Source organism: Arabidopsis lyrata (assembly GCF_000004255.2).
Source record: "Arabidopsis lyrata subsp. lyrata unplaced genomic scaffold ARALYscaffold_3, whole genome shotgun sequence".
Lineage (NCBI taxonomy): Eukaryota > Viridiplantae > Streptophyta > Magnoliopsida > Brassicales > Brassicaceae > Arabidopsis > Arabidopsis lyrata.
The window spans coordinates 563,555-577,528 of NW_003302553.1; the positions used below are offsets into that span (position 1 = coordinate 563,555).

The 13,974-nt window shown below is 39.1% G+C and overlaps 4 protein-coding genes and 2 non-coding genes across 6 annotated transcripts; 5 read left to right on the forward strand and 1 right to left on the reverse strand.

The window, feature by feature from the left end:
- Positions 1-1,624: 1,624 nt before the first annotated feature.
- Positions 1,625-1,698, forward strand: TRNAI-AAU. The gene has a single exon. It is a non-coding gene; the product is annotated as a tRNA-Ile (tRNA).
- Positions 1,699-1,886: 188 nt separating this feature from the next.
- On the forward strand, positions 1,887-5,675 carry LOC9318289 (probable tRNA (guanine(26)-N(2))-dimethyltransferase 2). Its single transcript, XM_002882176.2, has 12 exons — positions 1,887-2,209; positions 2,696-2,977; positions 3,072-3,159; positions 3,296-3,417; positions 3,508-3,647; positions 3,733-3,805; positions 3,899-3,987; positions 4,099-4,204; positions 4,452-4,664; positions 4,756-4,950; positions 5,046-5,123; positions 5,217-5,675. Exons 1-12 carry the CDS (start codon positions 2,114-2,116, stop codon positions 5,502-5,504), a joined length of 1,770 nt encoding a protein of 589 aa, XP_002882222.1. The 5' UTR covers positions 1,887-2,113; the 3' UTR covers positions 5,505-5,675.
- Positions 5,676-5,774: 99 nt separating this feature from the next.
- On the reverse strand, positions 5,775-8,947 carry LOC9318290 (pentatricopeptide repeat-containing protein At3g02330). The gene has a single exon (XM_021031232.1). It carries the CDS (start codon positions 8,615-8,617, stop codon positions 5,906-5,908), a length of 2,712 nt encoding a protein of 903 aa, XP_020886891.1. The 5' UTR covers positions 8,618-8,947; the 3' UTR covers positions 5,775-5,905.
- TRNAD-GUC lies at positions 8,833-8,904 on the forward strand. The gene has a single exon. It is a non-coding gene; the product is annotated as a tRNA-Asp (tRNA).
- Positions 8,948-9,014: 67 nt separating the features above from the next.
- LOC9320382 (E3 ubiquitin ligase BIG BROTHER-related) lies at positions 9,015-10,479 on the forward strand. The gene has a single exon (XM_002882177.2). It carries the CDS (start codon positions 9,067-9,069, stop codon positions 10,285-10,287), a length of 1,221 nt encoding a protein of 406 aa, XP_002882223.1. The 5' UTR covers positions 9,015-9,066; the 3' UTR covers positions 10,288-10,479.
- An 854-nt stretch (positions 10,480-11,333) lies between these two features.
- LOC9318291 (probable galacturonosyltransferase 9) lies at positions 11,334-13,852 on the forward strand. The gene is made up of 3 exons (XM_021031238.1): positions 11,334-11,782; positions 11,913-13,151; positions 13,261-13,852. The coding sequence occupies exons 1-3, from the start codon at positions 11,612-11,614 to the stop codon at positions 13,534-13,536; spliced, it is 1,686 nt and encodes a 561-aa protein (XP_020886897.1). The 5' UTR covers positions 11,334-11,611; the 3' UTR covers positions 13,537-13,852.
- Positions 13,853-13,974: the final 122 nt, after the last annotated feature.

The window sequence follows — 13,974 nt, forward strand, 5'->3', positions numbered from 1 at the left end:
GAGCTGGACGTGGGATATCTTACCAAGTCTCCATGAATCCGTGATGATTGACGGATAAATAAAAATTATGAAAACAAAATTTGATCAGAAACTGGTGATTAATTGTTTAAGACTATATATGGTGTAGGTTATTTTAATATATTGGTAAATTTTTGGCCCGCTTTCAGTATGTATATTTCTTTTACTAGTTTTAGGTTTGATATAAGTTTTCTTGAAGTAATTAAGGCTATTGGCTAAATGGAAGAGAACGTGAGGAATAATACATCACATACGTATATGTTTAACTTAATTTGGTTCGTTGATTATTCTTTATAAAAGTTAAAGTAGATTTAATTTTGTTTTCCAATCTTCTATGTTTGGCCATTGCTTTCAAGAGTTTTGGGACTTTTAGGTGAGGCCAAGAAGGGTAAAATATGAGTTTTTTGGGTCAACAATTTTTAAGTTAAATACTTTATTCTCATTTCTAATTATTATTGACCCAAAAAAAAGAATATATATTTGTTTTGTTAATGAGGTTTGTAGTTACTAATTACTGTATATGTACAAATACAATACTCTCAATCATAATGTTTTAGACAGAAAAAAAATTAATTGAGCATGTTTATATGCAATTGTAAAAAACTAAATACAAATTATTTACACTTGGAACAAAGAATCTACGAGCAAAGATCTTTCTTCTCAGGTGACGTAGGAAGTCCGTACGTATTTTTAACAGACAGACAGCTAAAAGACGTACGTGAAAAGGTAAAAAAAGAAAAAAAAAATCTAGACGATAGAAAACTGGGAATTACGCAACAAGATGGGTGATGTGGTTCGAAGGACACGTGTCGATATATGATTGAATAGTAAGTAAGCTTTGACTTTTGTGGCAGGCGTGCTGGCTGACCCAAAGGAGGAGTCAGTCACCTTTCTAACAGTGACTTGTCCCTCTTTTTAACCCTTTTAATTTGTTTTGCATTTTACCGTATTACTTGTTAATTGTGGAATATTCTCTTCTTTATACTTTTTTTCAATTATTCAAATTTAAATCTTTGCTTAGTCTCATTTAGGTTATATCTATGATTTGATACCGGAAACCGCAACATGAGCGCAAAGAGCAAATGACCATTGTGGGCGAATTTCAATAGAAGAAACACATGTATCCATTGCTCACATGGGTTTGATATTCACCCAAAAATCTCCAAAGTAGAAGAAACATGTTGCCACTGTATATAGACATATAGGAAGGCTTGTTGGTATGGAGAACCTGACCTTACCTAACATATGTTTTGTTAATCTTAACAAAATCTATTCTTTGTTTAAATCCATTCAAGCAAATAATTGAGCACTCTTGTTAGATTTCTTATGCAACCACCATCATTATGTCCTCTTATCATACAAAACACAAAAACAACAAATACGGATGAAATCAATAAGTTGTCACCTTCTCTTAGAAGACCGGTGAAGAGAGCATCAAATGGTGGCACCTAGAAGCAAAGAATCCATCGCAACACCAGCAATTGCGTTTCATCTTAAGGATCTGCATGTCTTCTTAATCACCTATTACTACCATTTAGTTATAAAAGTTGCTAGAGAAGCTAATATGAGATTCAAATTAGTAAAGCAGAAAAAAAGATTATAAAATGGCCCATTAGCTCAGTTGGTTAGAGCGTCGTGCTAATAACGCGAAGGTCGCAGGTTCGAAACCTGCATGGGCCAGCCAACTCTTCTGTTTTTAGTTTTCACATTTAGTCTCGCATCCCTGTATTTTTGGTTTTCTTACATTCACACCCGTTATCTTTTTATATTTATCTCTTATGTCCAAAAATCCAGTTCTCTGAGTAAATTAACAATCAAATTAAGGAAAACTTATAAATTATTAAAGATAAAAAACAAATTGAAGAAACCAAAAAAAGGCAAATACTGTGTATGTTCGGAGTTTATGTAGTGTAGGGTTTATAAGTTTAAGCTCCGTCTTCTTTGGTATTTTGCCTCCTCCAATCTCTCTCTGAAATCGAAGCGGATAGGATTTTTATTTCAATACGTATATTGTGATTGGTCGTTGAGTTCCCATAAATCAATATTGATAGTAAGTGAATTTGTGAGAGGAGAGACTTGAGAAGAAGATTAAGCAATGGAAACGGATCTGAATGACTATACTGTTATCAAGGAAGGAGAAGCTGAGATTCTCATGCACAAGAAGAATCAAGTCTTCTTCAATAAAGCTCAGGTTTCCAAATTTCTCTTCTTTATGAATATTTTTCTCTTGTTTCTTAAGTTTGAAGCCGAGATATATTATCATCAATTGGTGGTTCTGTTCCATTGTATTGGCTGCTTTGATTTGTAATCAAATGTTGTAGCTTTGTTAAGACCACTGAACATTGATTTACATCAATTAGCTGATAGCTTATTGGCTTGTTCTGGAACAAGAATTTGGTTAACCTGTCAGTTATTGTTTTAAAGTTTGGATTTTTATTCTTTGAGGAACCAAAAGTATCAAACTTTTTGGATGGAATATGATTGTTAGCCAGTTTCATTGTAAGTTTATGCTGAGAATTCTTATCTTTCACTGAGAGATATTTGTGAAACTTATCCTTCACACTGCCAATTTAAGTAGCTGACTTCCGGTCTTGATAGTAATGTGTTTGTTTGAAGCTACATGGGATCTGAACGTGAACCTGATCTTTTTCCCTTCATGTCTTTATCGAATGATTAGGTGAACAATAGAGACATGTCCATTGCTGTTCTAAGGGAATTTATATCAAAACGCAAGCAAGAGCATGAAGCTAAGTCATCTAAAAGAACTAGACCAGCTTCCAAAGTGATCGAGAAGGATGCTTCTGAAGCTTCCAAGGAAGAAACTCCGAGCAAGAACGGTATGAATAATGGTGATCACGAAGTAGCATCTGAAGATGGACCAAGCTCTGCATCAAAAGACCCTGCTAAGACAACAGAACGATTTGCACCTAGAGAACCCAAGCCACCAAAAGTTCTTGAGGTCTTCCTATATTCTTTATTCGGTGTCTTGTTTCAAAGCGCTTATTGTGATCGTGCAGTTTGGATAATCTTTGTTTGCATACTTGAATTTTCAGGCTTTGTCAGCTTCTGGGTTACGGGCTCTAAGATATGCACGTGAAATAGAAGGAATTGGTCAGGTTGTGGCGTTGGATAATGATTTAGGTAAAAAGTTTCCTCATTTTGATGAATTAGATTGGACGACCTGGAAGTTGGAAGTCTTGATTAATTTGTTTGTTTCTTGTAGCTTTCCAAATTCCAATAACAATATCCTAATGTTGTTCCTTTTTTCTCTTAAAAGCATCGGTCGAAGCTTGCCAGAGAAACATAAAGTTCAATGGCTCAGTGGCTATTTCAAAGGTGGAGTCACATCATACCGATGCTCGTGTCCATATGCTTACCCACCCTAAAGAATTTGATGTGGTAAGCATTCTTTTATACTCATTATTATGTTCATTTGCATATTGCTATAGTTGCTTCTGTTAAACTAATTTTGGTTACTGATGTTCTTAGGTTGATCTTGATCCATATGGATCACCGTCTATTTTCCTTGACTCGGCTATTCAATCAGTCACGGATGGTGGATTGCTAATGTGTACAGCAACTGACATGGCAGTGTTATGTGGTGGTAACGGTGAAGTTTGCTATTCCAAGTGAGTGTTTTGTTTTTTTGCACACCTTTCTCAACCACCGATTATGCCTTTTGGCTAAACCAGTCTTTAATCTTTAATATATCAGATATGGTTCTTACCCATTGAGAGCGAAGTATTGTCATGAGATGGCTTTGCGGATCCTTCTTGCCAGCATCGAGGTTTGTTTATCTTTGTCATTTTAACGCCAATTCTCTCAGGTTTAGATTGATTTCTTATGTTCTTTTCCACCTTTGGGTTATGTTTTAATGCAGAGCCATGCAAACCGCTACAAGCGGTATATTGTTCCGGTGCTATCTGTGCAAATGGATTTCTATGTTCGTGTTTTTGTCCGCGTTTACACGTGAGTTTTCCTTGTCTAATCAAACACGTAACATTTCAGTTATTCAGATTTTGCAAAATATTTTGTTTTGTTTTCGATTCACTGAAACCTCAAGCTTAATGATATCGTCAGCTCGGCGAGTGCAATGAAGAACACTCCATTGAAACTCTCTTACGTATATCAATGCATTGGCTGTGATTCATTTCATCTTCAACCTGTTGGAAGATCTCTCCCTAAGGTATATACACATGTGAAAGTTTTAATTCATTCTCTATGCACTGCATCCCTTAGGATGATGGAAACTGTGAATATAGCCAATGATTCTTGTTATGGTTCTATGTGCGTCAATAGTGTTTGACATAGTTCCCTCTTTTTGTAATACTCTTGAACTATCAGTGAGGTCACTTCCAAATGAGTTAGAATTTCTATCCTGAAACCGCCCTTTTTTTAATGTTTATCATAAAACATTTTTTTTTTTTTGGCAGAACAACAGTGTGAGGTATCTACCAGCAATTGGTCCGCTTGTGAAGCAGGATTGCAACCACTGTGGGAAGAAATATAACATGGGTGGACCAATATGGTCTGCTCCAATGCATGATCAAGAATGGGTGACTTCGATATTAAACAGTGTAAAATCCATGAAAGACAGATATCCTGCTTATGACCTGATCTCTGCTGTACTTACTACAGTCTCCGAGGCAAGTCGTGGGATTTTTTTTTGTTCCGTTTTCTCAATAAACCATTGAAAAGTGAGAAATTGACTTTTATGTTTCGATTTGTTTTTTTCAGGAATTGCTGGATGTTCCTCTGTTTTTGAGTCTGCATAATCTTTGTGCGACACTAAAGTGCATTTCACCATCAGCTGCAATGTTTCGATCAGCGGTTATTAATGCTAATTACCGTATCTCGGGGACTCATGTGAATCCGCTTGGCATGAAAACTGATGCTCCTATGGAGGTTATCTGGGACATTATGCGCTGCTGGGTAAACCAAGTTGATGATTCATAATGTGTGCGTGTTTCATCTTACCAAGTCTTGTTTTTGATGGTTTTTTCTTGGGTGATATTGTTTTGTTGTAGGTGAAGAATCATCCCATAAAGGCGCAATCGCCTGAGCAACCCGGTAGTGTGATCTTGTCCAAAGAACCATCACATGAGGTCTTTTGCTCGCTTTCTCTGAATTGTTTGAAACTGAATAATGTTTTTCCAAGCCTGAATCTTTCTTCTCGATTCTGTCTTGTGTTTGGACAGGTTGATTTTTCGCGTCACATTGGTTCGCTGAGCAAGGCACAGGCAAAGAAAGTAGCTCGTTTTCTGCCAAATCCAGAGAAGCATTGGGGTCCAAAGCTTAGGGCTGGTCGCCAGATTACGAGCAAACATGTATCTCTTATTGGTCATGAAGCAGTCAATGGTCATCTTAACCAACACCCTGAAGAACTTAAAGAAGATGAAGAAGCAGAGCAAGAAGATAATGTCCAAGTAGAGGTTGATCCGAAACGCCAGAAGACAACAACAGAGAATATGTCATCAACATCATAAGACAAAACACACAACGTTTACAAGAGAGATAAGATTTTGTCTACAGAATTTTTGCCTCCTGATGAAGAACTCTGTTTTGTCTGTTGTTTCCTATATAATTATTTTTGGTATACTTGAGACTTATGATCCATTTTTGTGATTCCTTCTGTTGTGATCTTATTAGTTTACTCATCTATAGCTTAAACGAACCAAACAGTAATTTAGTACCATGAAGAACTAAAAGAGGAAAAAGAAGCAGAGCAAGAAGATAATGTATAGTAAGTAACAAGATACTGAAACTAGATAACCACTTCTGATCATCATTAAATAAAGCAATATCATAGTACTTGAACAAACAAAACTACAACTATACATACGCTGTAAACAATCTATTTGTTAAATTTTACTTAATACAATATTGTTTAGCAGTAACACCATTGGTCCTCTTCTTCAACCTCAACCCCAGGCACGAAAGAAGAATCATCAAAAGGTTTCATTTCACTGTAAATCAAACCAAGCTCTTCGTAAATCTCTTCCCATCTAGGATGAGCCTTATCTCCAACGAGAAACACATGAAGCTCATCTTTTAGCTCAACCCAACTGCAACCAGGCTCCTTCTTAAGCTTAAAGCCTCTCATATTTCTCCTCAAATCTGAAACCTTTTCCCACATTCCTGCATCTGCGTATACATTTGATAAAAGTGTATAAGCTGAAGAGTCTTGTGGATCCAATCTCAACAGGGCAGCAGTTGCTTCTTCTGCAACCTCTACATTGTTTCTATGTATCGTGCAGACTCCTAACAGGGTTCTCCATATGACATCGTCTGCTTCAAATGGCATCTCTCGAATAAGCTCTAATGCTCTCTTGACTTTTCCGGATTTTCCTAATATATCTACCATGTTCGAGTAATGCGGTAGCTGAGGATCCAGGCCATAGTCTCTCTTCATCATATAGAAGTACTCGAGTCCTTTGTCGATCAGACCCATGTGAGCACAAGCTCGGAGTATCGATATGAAAGTTACGTGATTCGGTTTGATGTTTTCGAGTATCATTCTCTCAAACAGTTGTATAGCTTCCTCTCCTTTCCCATGATGTGCATACCCGCAAATCATGGCGTTCCAGGTCACGAAATCTCTTCTCAGCGACTTCTCAAACATCAATCTTGAATCATGGAGATCTCCACATTTCGAGTACATGTCAACCAGGGTGCTGGAGATATACACATCAGATTGCAATTCTTTCTTGATGACCTGAGCATGAATCTGTTTACCTAATCCAGCGGAAGCAAGATTCGCACAGGTATCAAGAACTGTTGCATAAGTAAATTTGTCAGGAGTTATACCCATCTCCATCATCCGGGTAAAAAGCATCTGAGCATCCTCGCTTTGTTCCTTCATTACATATCCGGAAATGATTGAATTCCATGAAACACACATTTCCTGCAGTCTCTTATTGTGCATCTTTTCAAGCTCTTCCATTGTTCCCGAGACATTGGTTCGTTGAAAGAATCGACTATGTATCTTCTCCGCCTCTTCTATCATTCCACACTTTGAATACATATCGATCAGAGAGCATCCGACAGAGGAATTTGAAGCCATTCCTGATTTGACAATGCTGGAATGGATCTCCATACCGTAACCCAAAGAACCACCAGTGCAAGCTTTCAATACGCTTCCAAAGGTAAACTCATCAGGTTCGATCCTAGAACGGAGCATCGAGACAAAAAGAAAAAGCGTTTCATATCCTTTTCCGTTCTGCTCATGTGCAGCTATAATCGCATTCCAAGACACAGCATCACGTCTTCTCATCTCATCGAATACACGAAAGGCTTCAGCCAGAGCTTGACATTTCCCATACATGTCAATAGCAGCATTTGCAACGCAAACATCCAGCGATAAGCTGCTTTTTATTGCCAAATCGTAAATCTGAAGCCCCTCTGAAAGTCCTTTCACCAAGGCACAAGCCCTGAATACTCCTGATAAACTTATCTCGTCGAAACCAAGACCCGATGACATGAGCCGGTGAAACAACAGTAGAGCTTTGAACCCATGTTCTTCCTGCGAATAACCAGTAATCATTGCGTTATAAGATTGTCTATTAAGATTTTCTGACTTGTCAAACAAAATTTGAGCATCTTGCATATTATCACACTTTGCGTACATGTCCAATGTCGCCGTCCTCACTATACCATCTGCTGCAAAATCTGACTTCAAGGCATGAGCATGTAACTGACCGCCTAACCTCAATTCGGATAACGCAGCACATGACCTCAAGACGCTAGCGTAGATTGACTGGCTCACTCCAGCATTTACCTTTTGCATCTCCTTGAAAAACTTCAAAGCAAGGGACAACAAGTTATTCTGAACACAACCTGCGATTATAGCACTCCACGAGACAGAGTTCTTCTCGGGAATACCTTGAAACACTCTAAGAGACTCGACAAATCTCTTGCCTTTTGCATACATATCCAACAACGCACTTGCAGCAACCACATCAGTATCACAACCCACTCGAACAACAACCCCATGAATCTGCATTCCTAAACTGGTATCCTCTAAACAGGAACACACTTTAAGAATAATTGCAAAAGTTCTACCGTCAAATTCAGTTCCTGCTCTCCCCATGTCGACGAAAACCTCGATAGATTTCAAAGTCTCACCGTTCTGAAGATACCCAGAAAGCATTGAGTTCCAAGACACAACATCTCTCACAGGCATCATATTGAAGAAAAAACTCGCTTTAACCATGTTATTGCTCTTCGCGTAACCATTTATCATTTTGTTCCACGAAACAACATCTCTCAGCGGCATTCTGTCGAACACCATAGAAGCAGACACGAAATCTCTTGAATTTGTGTACACCTGCAGCAAACAATTGAGCACGAATGTAGTCGGACGAAACCCAGATAGAATCATATGAGCATGAGCTTGCTTGCCTAACTCTAACGCTCCTTGCTTCGCACATTCCTTGAAAACATACGAAAAGTTCGTCGTGCTAATCGAGTTCACTTGATTCAGAAAATCAGTGAAATAAGAAAAGCTTGGAATTCTTCGGTATGAGATTTTCTCTGTTAGACAACGATTGAGTGAAACCACTGCTCTGTTCATACGCAAGAATCTGAGATTCTCCGCCATGACTCATAACGAACTGAAACTCAAGTGATATCGATGGCGGGATTGAAACGATTACAATTGATTTGGTTTACTCGGTTTAAAAAAATATGTAAACCGACTAAAATATCAACTAGCTAGCTGTTGTTACTCAACCGGTTTATACACGGTGAATCTCAGTTTAGACTTTCACTGTTGTTATTTGTTAGAAAGCTAATAAATATAACCATGTCAACAAGGTCGTTGTAGTATAGTGGTAAGTATTCCCGCCTGTCACGCGGGTGACCCGGGTTCGATCCCCGGCAACGGCGTAATCTTTTTTGCTAAGTCAAAACTTTTTGTCTTAGTCAACCTGCAACAAATACATATTATATCCTTTGTGGGTAATGTATTATACGAAATCATACAATTTTCCCTCTGAAATTTTCTTTGTCCTTTTCCTTTTTTTTTTTTTTTTTTTACTTTTCTCTGCAATGGCGTCGAAGCCCGGTTCCGCAATCAACCTTGAAGAAGAGGCGGAAGGCGACGGTGTAGCCGTAGACGATTCGATTTTCATACCGGAGGCCACGAACTTGCTCGTCCGTTACTCTTCGTTCGACGACAGGGACATCGATTGCAATCCTTATTTCCCTTTCTCAGGACCAATTTCAGGTTCTTACTCGGATTCAGAGCCAGATCCCTACAGCTGTCCCATTGATTTCTTCGATCGAGAATCTTCCGATGTTGACGCGGCTGAGTACTTGGAATCGGAAGGACTGACCGCCGGTGATTTTAATATTTGGGGGTTTTATGACCCCAAGGAAGACGAGGAAGAGGAGGAGGAGATAGTTTTGGGGAGTAGATGTGTATCTGGATCCGGGTCGGATCAGCAACCGGGTGATTCAGAGGAGCAAGGGCTTCGAGTGACCGGCATCGATTCCGATTCCGATTATGAAGAAGGCGTGTTTGATTTTACCTCGGAGGATAGTAGTGGGAATAGTGCAAATGATTCGGGTCGGGTCCAGGTTGGTACGGATCTTCCTCCTGTCTGGGATAACCTCTTCGGAGAGGGAACCGTGTTGGCTGATGAAGAATGGGAGGAGGTGCATAACGCGATTAACTGGACAGCTTTTAGTGGTCCCGAAGAAGAAGAAGAAGAATTGTCTTCACTATCAAGGGATGATGAAGAAGATCATGAACTGGACTGGCAGGTTTTGTTAACTGTTAACAATGTGGTTAATTATATCGAACAAGCTGAAGGAATCATGCTAAACCCTGATGATATCGATCCGAATTATTACCTGTATCTATCTAGTTTGGATGAATTTGATGAAAATCATAGTGGACATTATGATGCTGATGCTATTCTTGGGCAAATGTTTGACAACGAGACTGGAATCAGGGGAAATCCTCCGGCAGCCAAAAGTGTAATTCAGGATCTTCCAGTTGTGGAACTTACAGTGGAAGAGTTAAACAAAGGGAACATCGTTTGTGCGGTATGCAAAGATGAAATGGTTGTGGAAGAGAAAGTAAGGAGGCTTCCTTGTAGTCATTTCTATCATGGAGAGTGTATTATGCCTTGGTTGGGGATAAGGAATACTTGTCCGGTTTGTCGGTATGAGCTGCGTACTGATGATCTTGAGTATGAAAGGCATAAGAGCTCAGAAAGGAGCGATACCGGTTTGGCAAGGAACTTGCCAGGTAGATATAGTTAATTGAATTTTAAGTATCTGTTCTTCAAGTTAATAGACATGGTTTCAGAGGCAAGATCCTTGAACCACTTTGTTTTATGGTAAGTACTTATCGTGAATGTGATAATGTTGATGTTGTATATATTCCTTTTTGTGAAATAAATCACGGTAAACTTTGAACCTATATCTTGCAAGATGAATCATTGATATAATTTAGCTTCTTGCTTCATTGGTAGTTATTGGAATCTTATGCTAGTTTGCTATGATGTGGATAGAGCAAAACTATAGGTTATCTTTTTGTAATGGCTTGGATTGTAGATCTCTGCGATGCTACTTGATCTCTCAGTGAAAGTATTGTTGCAGGACTCTAGAGTTGCTTGTATTGTTGCAGAATTCCAGAGTTTCTTACAGATTCGATGGAGTTTGTCTGATCTCATTGTAGGTTTTTGTATTTCCCGGATCAAGTAACAAGTTGTTGGCTGATTTCTAAAGAACATATCGGCTGCAATCTGTATATTACTGTATAACGTTGCTTGTCATACCAAGAAATGTTGTAACCTTGTCAGAGCTGTGCAGACCAAGGTTCCATTCCATCTCTTTTGTTCAAAACTTGTGAGACTTTGGTCCTTGGGAAAAACACTGAACAACGTGATGTTTGTTTGTTTTTTTTTTTTTTATGTTTTTAATTTAGAATGAGGCTTCATGTGGGCCATATATCAGCCTGTCATATACTTAAAAGCCCATATAAGAAGAATAGGGGGTGTGAGAATAAAATAAACGAAAATAAAAGGTGTGAATGTGAAATAAAACAAGTTTGGATTTGTCAATTTGATCGCACCGACGCGGAAATCTTTGGTCGCCTCAATCGTCAGTTTAGAATGAGGCTTCATGTGGGCCATATATCAGCCTGTCATATACTTAAAAGCCCATATAAGAAGAATAAGGGGTGTGAGACATAAAATAAACGAAAATAAAAGGTGTGAATGTGAAATAAAACAAGTTTGGATTTGTCAATTTGATCGCACCGACGCGGAAATCTTTGGTCGCCTCAATCGTCAGTCGTCACCATCTCCATTACATAATTTCTTATTTTAATTTGGATTTATTAATATGTTAGTTACCTCTGCACTAAATTAATTGTTTAATTATATATTTTTGGTAAGATAGATTATTTTATTAACGTGTATTCTTCACTAAATGTTTGAGATCTATCCGTCACACTCCAGAGGTTAACTCAGTCATCTGTCTCTGGGAGGACAAGCAAGCAAGAACCTCACCGACGATTCGAAACCAGAAAAATCCCGATCTGGAAACAACTGACCTGTGAAGGTGAAGTGTATCGGTGGAAATGGCGGTGGCCTTCCGTGGAGGCCGGGGAGGCGTCGGATCCGGCCAATCTACCGGACTTCGTAGTTTCTTCTCCTACCGGATCTTTATCTCCGCTTTGTTCTCTTTTCTCTTCCTCGCCACCTTCTCCGTCGTTCTTAACTCCTCTCGTCATCAACCTCATCAGGATCATGTACGCATCTCTATCTCTGAGCTCCTTCTTACATTCTCCTGTTTTCTCTTTTGATTGATTCGCAATTCGAACAAATTTAGAAATGAATCTGAGCTTCGAAATCTGATTGCTCGTGTCTGGTTTTTGTTAGACATTGCCGAGTATGGGAAACGCATATATGCAGAGGACGTTTTTGGCTTTGCAATCGGATCCATTGAAAACAAGGTTGGATCTGATTCACAAGCAAGCCACCGATCATCTCACACTGGTGAATGCGTATGCTGCTTACGCTAGGAAGCTAAAGCTTGATGCTTCTAAGCAGCTTAAGCTGTTTGAAGATTTGGCTATCAACTTCTCGGATTTGCAATCGAAACCTGGCTTGAAATCTGCTGTGTCTGATAATGGTAATGCTCTTGAGGAGGATTCGTTTAGGCAGCTTGAGAAAGAAGTGAAAGATAAGGTGAAGACAGCGAGAATGATGATCGTTGAGTCGAAAGAGAGTTATGATACACAGCTTAAGATCCAGAAGTTGAAAGATACAATCTTTGCTGTCCAAGAACAGTTGACAAAGGCTAAGAAAAACGGCGCTGTTGCAAGCTTGATTTCAGCCAAGTCGGTTCCTAAAAGTCTTCATTGTTTGGCCATGAGGCTTGTAGGAGAGAGGATCTCAAATCCTGACAAGTACAAGGATGCTCCTCCTGACCCAGCCGCGGAGGATCCAACTCTTTATCACTATGCGATTTTCTCTGATAACGTGATTGCTGTGTCTGTTGTGGTGAGATCGGTTGTGATGAACGCCGAGGAGCCATGGAAGCATGTCTTCCATGTGGTGACCGATCGGATGAATCTTGCAGCCATGAAGGTCTGGTTTAAGATGCGTCCTTTGGACCGTGGTGCCCATGTTGAGATCAAATCCGTGGAGGATTTCAAGTTCCTAAACTCTTCGTATGCACCGGTTTTGAGGCAGCTCGAGTCTGCCAAGTTGCAAAAGTTTTACTTTGAGAATCAAGCTGAGAACGCAACTAAAGATTCCCATAACCTCAAGTTCAAGAACCCGAAATATCTCTCGATGTTGAACCATCTCAGATTTTACTTACCAGAGATGTATCCAAAGCTTAATAAGATTTTGTTCTTGGACGATGATGTTGTGGTGCAGAAAGACGTGACAGGTTTATGGAAAATCAACTTGGATGGCAAGGTGAATGGAGCTGTTGAGACATGCTTTGGTTCTTTTCACCGATATGGTCAATACTTAAACTTCTCTCATCCTTTGATCAAAGAGAGCTTTAACCCCAATGCCTGTGCTTGGGCCTTTGGAATGAATATATTCGATCTCAATGCCTGGAGGCGCGAGAAATGCACTGATCAATACCATTACTGGCAGAACTTGGTGAGTCCATTGTCATTAGTTATTTAATGTATGATTCTTTCTTAGTAACCTAGACATACAAAAGCTCTTTATGTACTTATCTTCTGTTGATTCTGTCTTTTCCGAGCAGAATGAAGACAGAACTCTCTGGAAATTGGGAACTCTACCTCCGGGGTTGATCACATTCTATTCAAAGACGAAATCATTGGACAAATCATGGCATGTGCTTGGGTTAGGCTACAACCCGGGAGTGAGCATGGACGAAATCAGAAATGCAGGAGTGATTCATTACAATGGAAACATGAAACCGTGGCTTGACATTGCGATGAACCAATACAAGTCTCTCTGGACTAAATATGTTGATAACGAAATGGAGTTTGTGCAGATGTGCAATTTTGGTCTCTAAAGAGAGAGCGGCGGAAAAAACCAAACCCGAAAGAGGAAAAATGCAGAGAAGAGGTAACCTTGGATCGATGTGTTTAGTCTTTCTGGGCATTCTTTAACTGATGATACGTTTTATCTTTATATAGGGATACAAAAAAGGTAATTTGCTTGTTATTTCTTCTGTCATAGTTTCGGTCTTTATTTTTATTTTGTAAACTCTTCACAGCAATATGTTCTCTAAAGCTACAATGTCTCTCTTTGTTGTCTTTCTTTCATACTTGTCTGCCTTAAGAATCATATAGAAGAAACTCATGTCCTAAAGGTTTATTCTTCCCTTTCTAGAATGCTCGCATAATATATACAGGTATGAACGTATAAAGTGTATGTCTCAAACTTGGCCGTTGAGTAATTTCAAAGGATTGGTTTGGTGATGAATTAGGATTCTCCTGGAGTGAATATT

Bases quoted from the DNA above. Each gene is read 5' to 3' on its own strand.
- LOC9318291 (XM_021031238.1), top strand. From the start codon at position 11,612: ATGGCGGTGGCCTTCCGTGGAGGCCGGGGAGGCGTCGGATCCGGCCAA. The intron at 11,783-11,912 runs GTACGCATCTCT...GGTTTTTGTTAG, and splicing joins ATCAACCTCATCAGGATCAT to ACATTGCCGAGTATGGGAAA. The intron at 13,152-13,260 runs GTGAGTCCATTG...TTTTCCGAGCAG, and splicing joins ACCATTACTGGCAGAACTTG to AATGAAGACAGAACTCTCTG.
- LOC9318289 (XM_002882176.2), top strand. From the start codon at position 2,114: ATGGAAACGGATCTGAATGACTATACTGTTATCAAGGAAGGAGAAGCT. The intron at 3,806-3,898 runs GTTTGTTTATCT...GTTTTAATGCAG, and splicing joins TCCTTCTTGCCAGCATCGAG to AGCCATGCAAACCGCTACAA. The intron at 5,124-5,216 runs GTCTTTTGCTCG...GTGTTTGGACAG, and splicing joins CCAAAGAACCATCACATGAG to GTTGATTTTTCGCGTCACAT.
- LOC9320382 (XM_002882177.2), top strand. From the start codon at position 9,067: ATGGCGTCGAAGCCCGGTTCCGCAATCAACCTTGAAGAAGAGGCGGAA.
- LOC9318290 (XM_021031232.1), bottom strand. From the start codon at position 8,617: ATGGCGGAGAATCTCAGATTCTTGCGTATGAACAGAGCAGTGGTTTCA.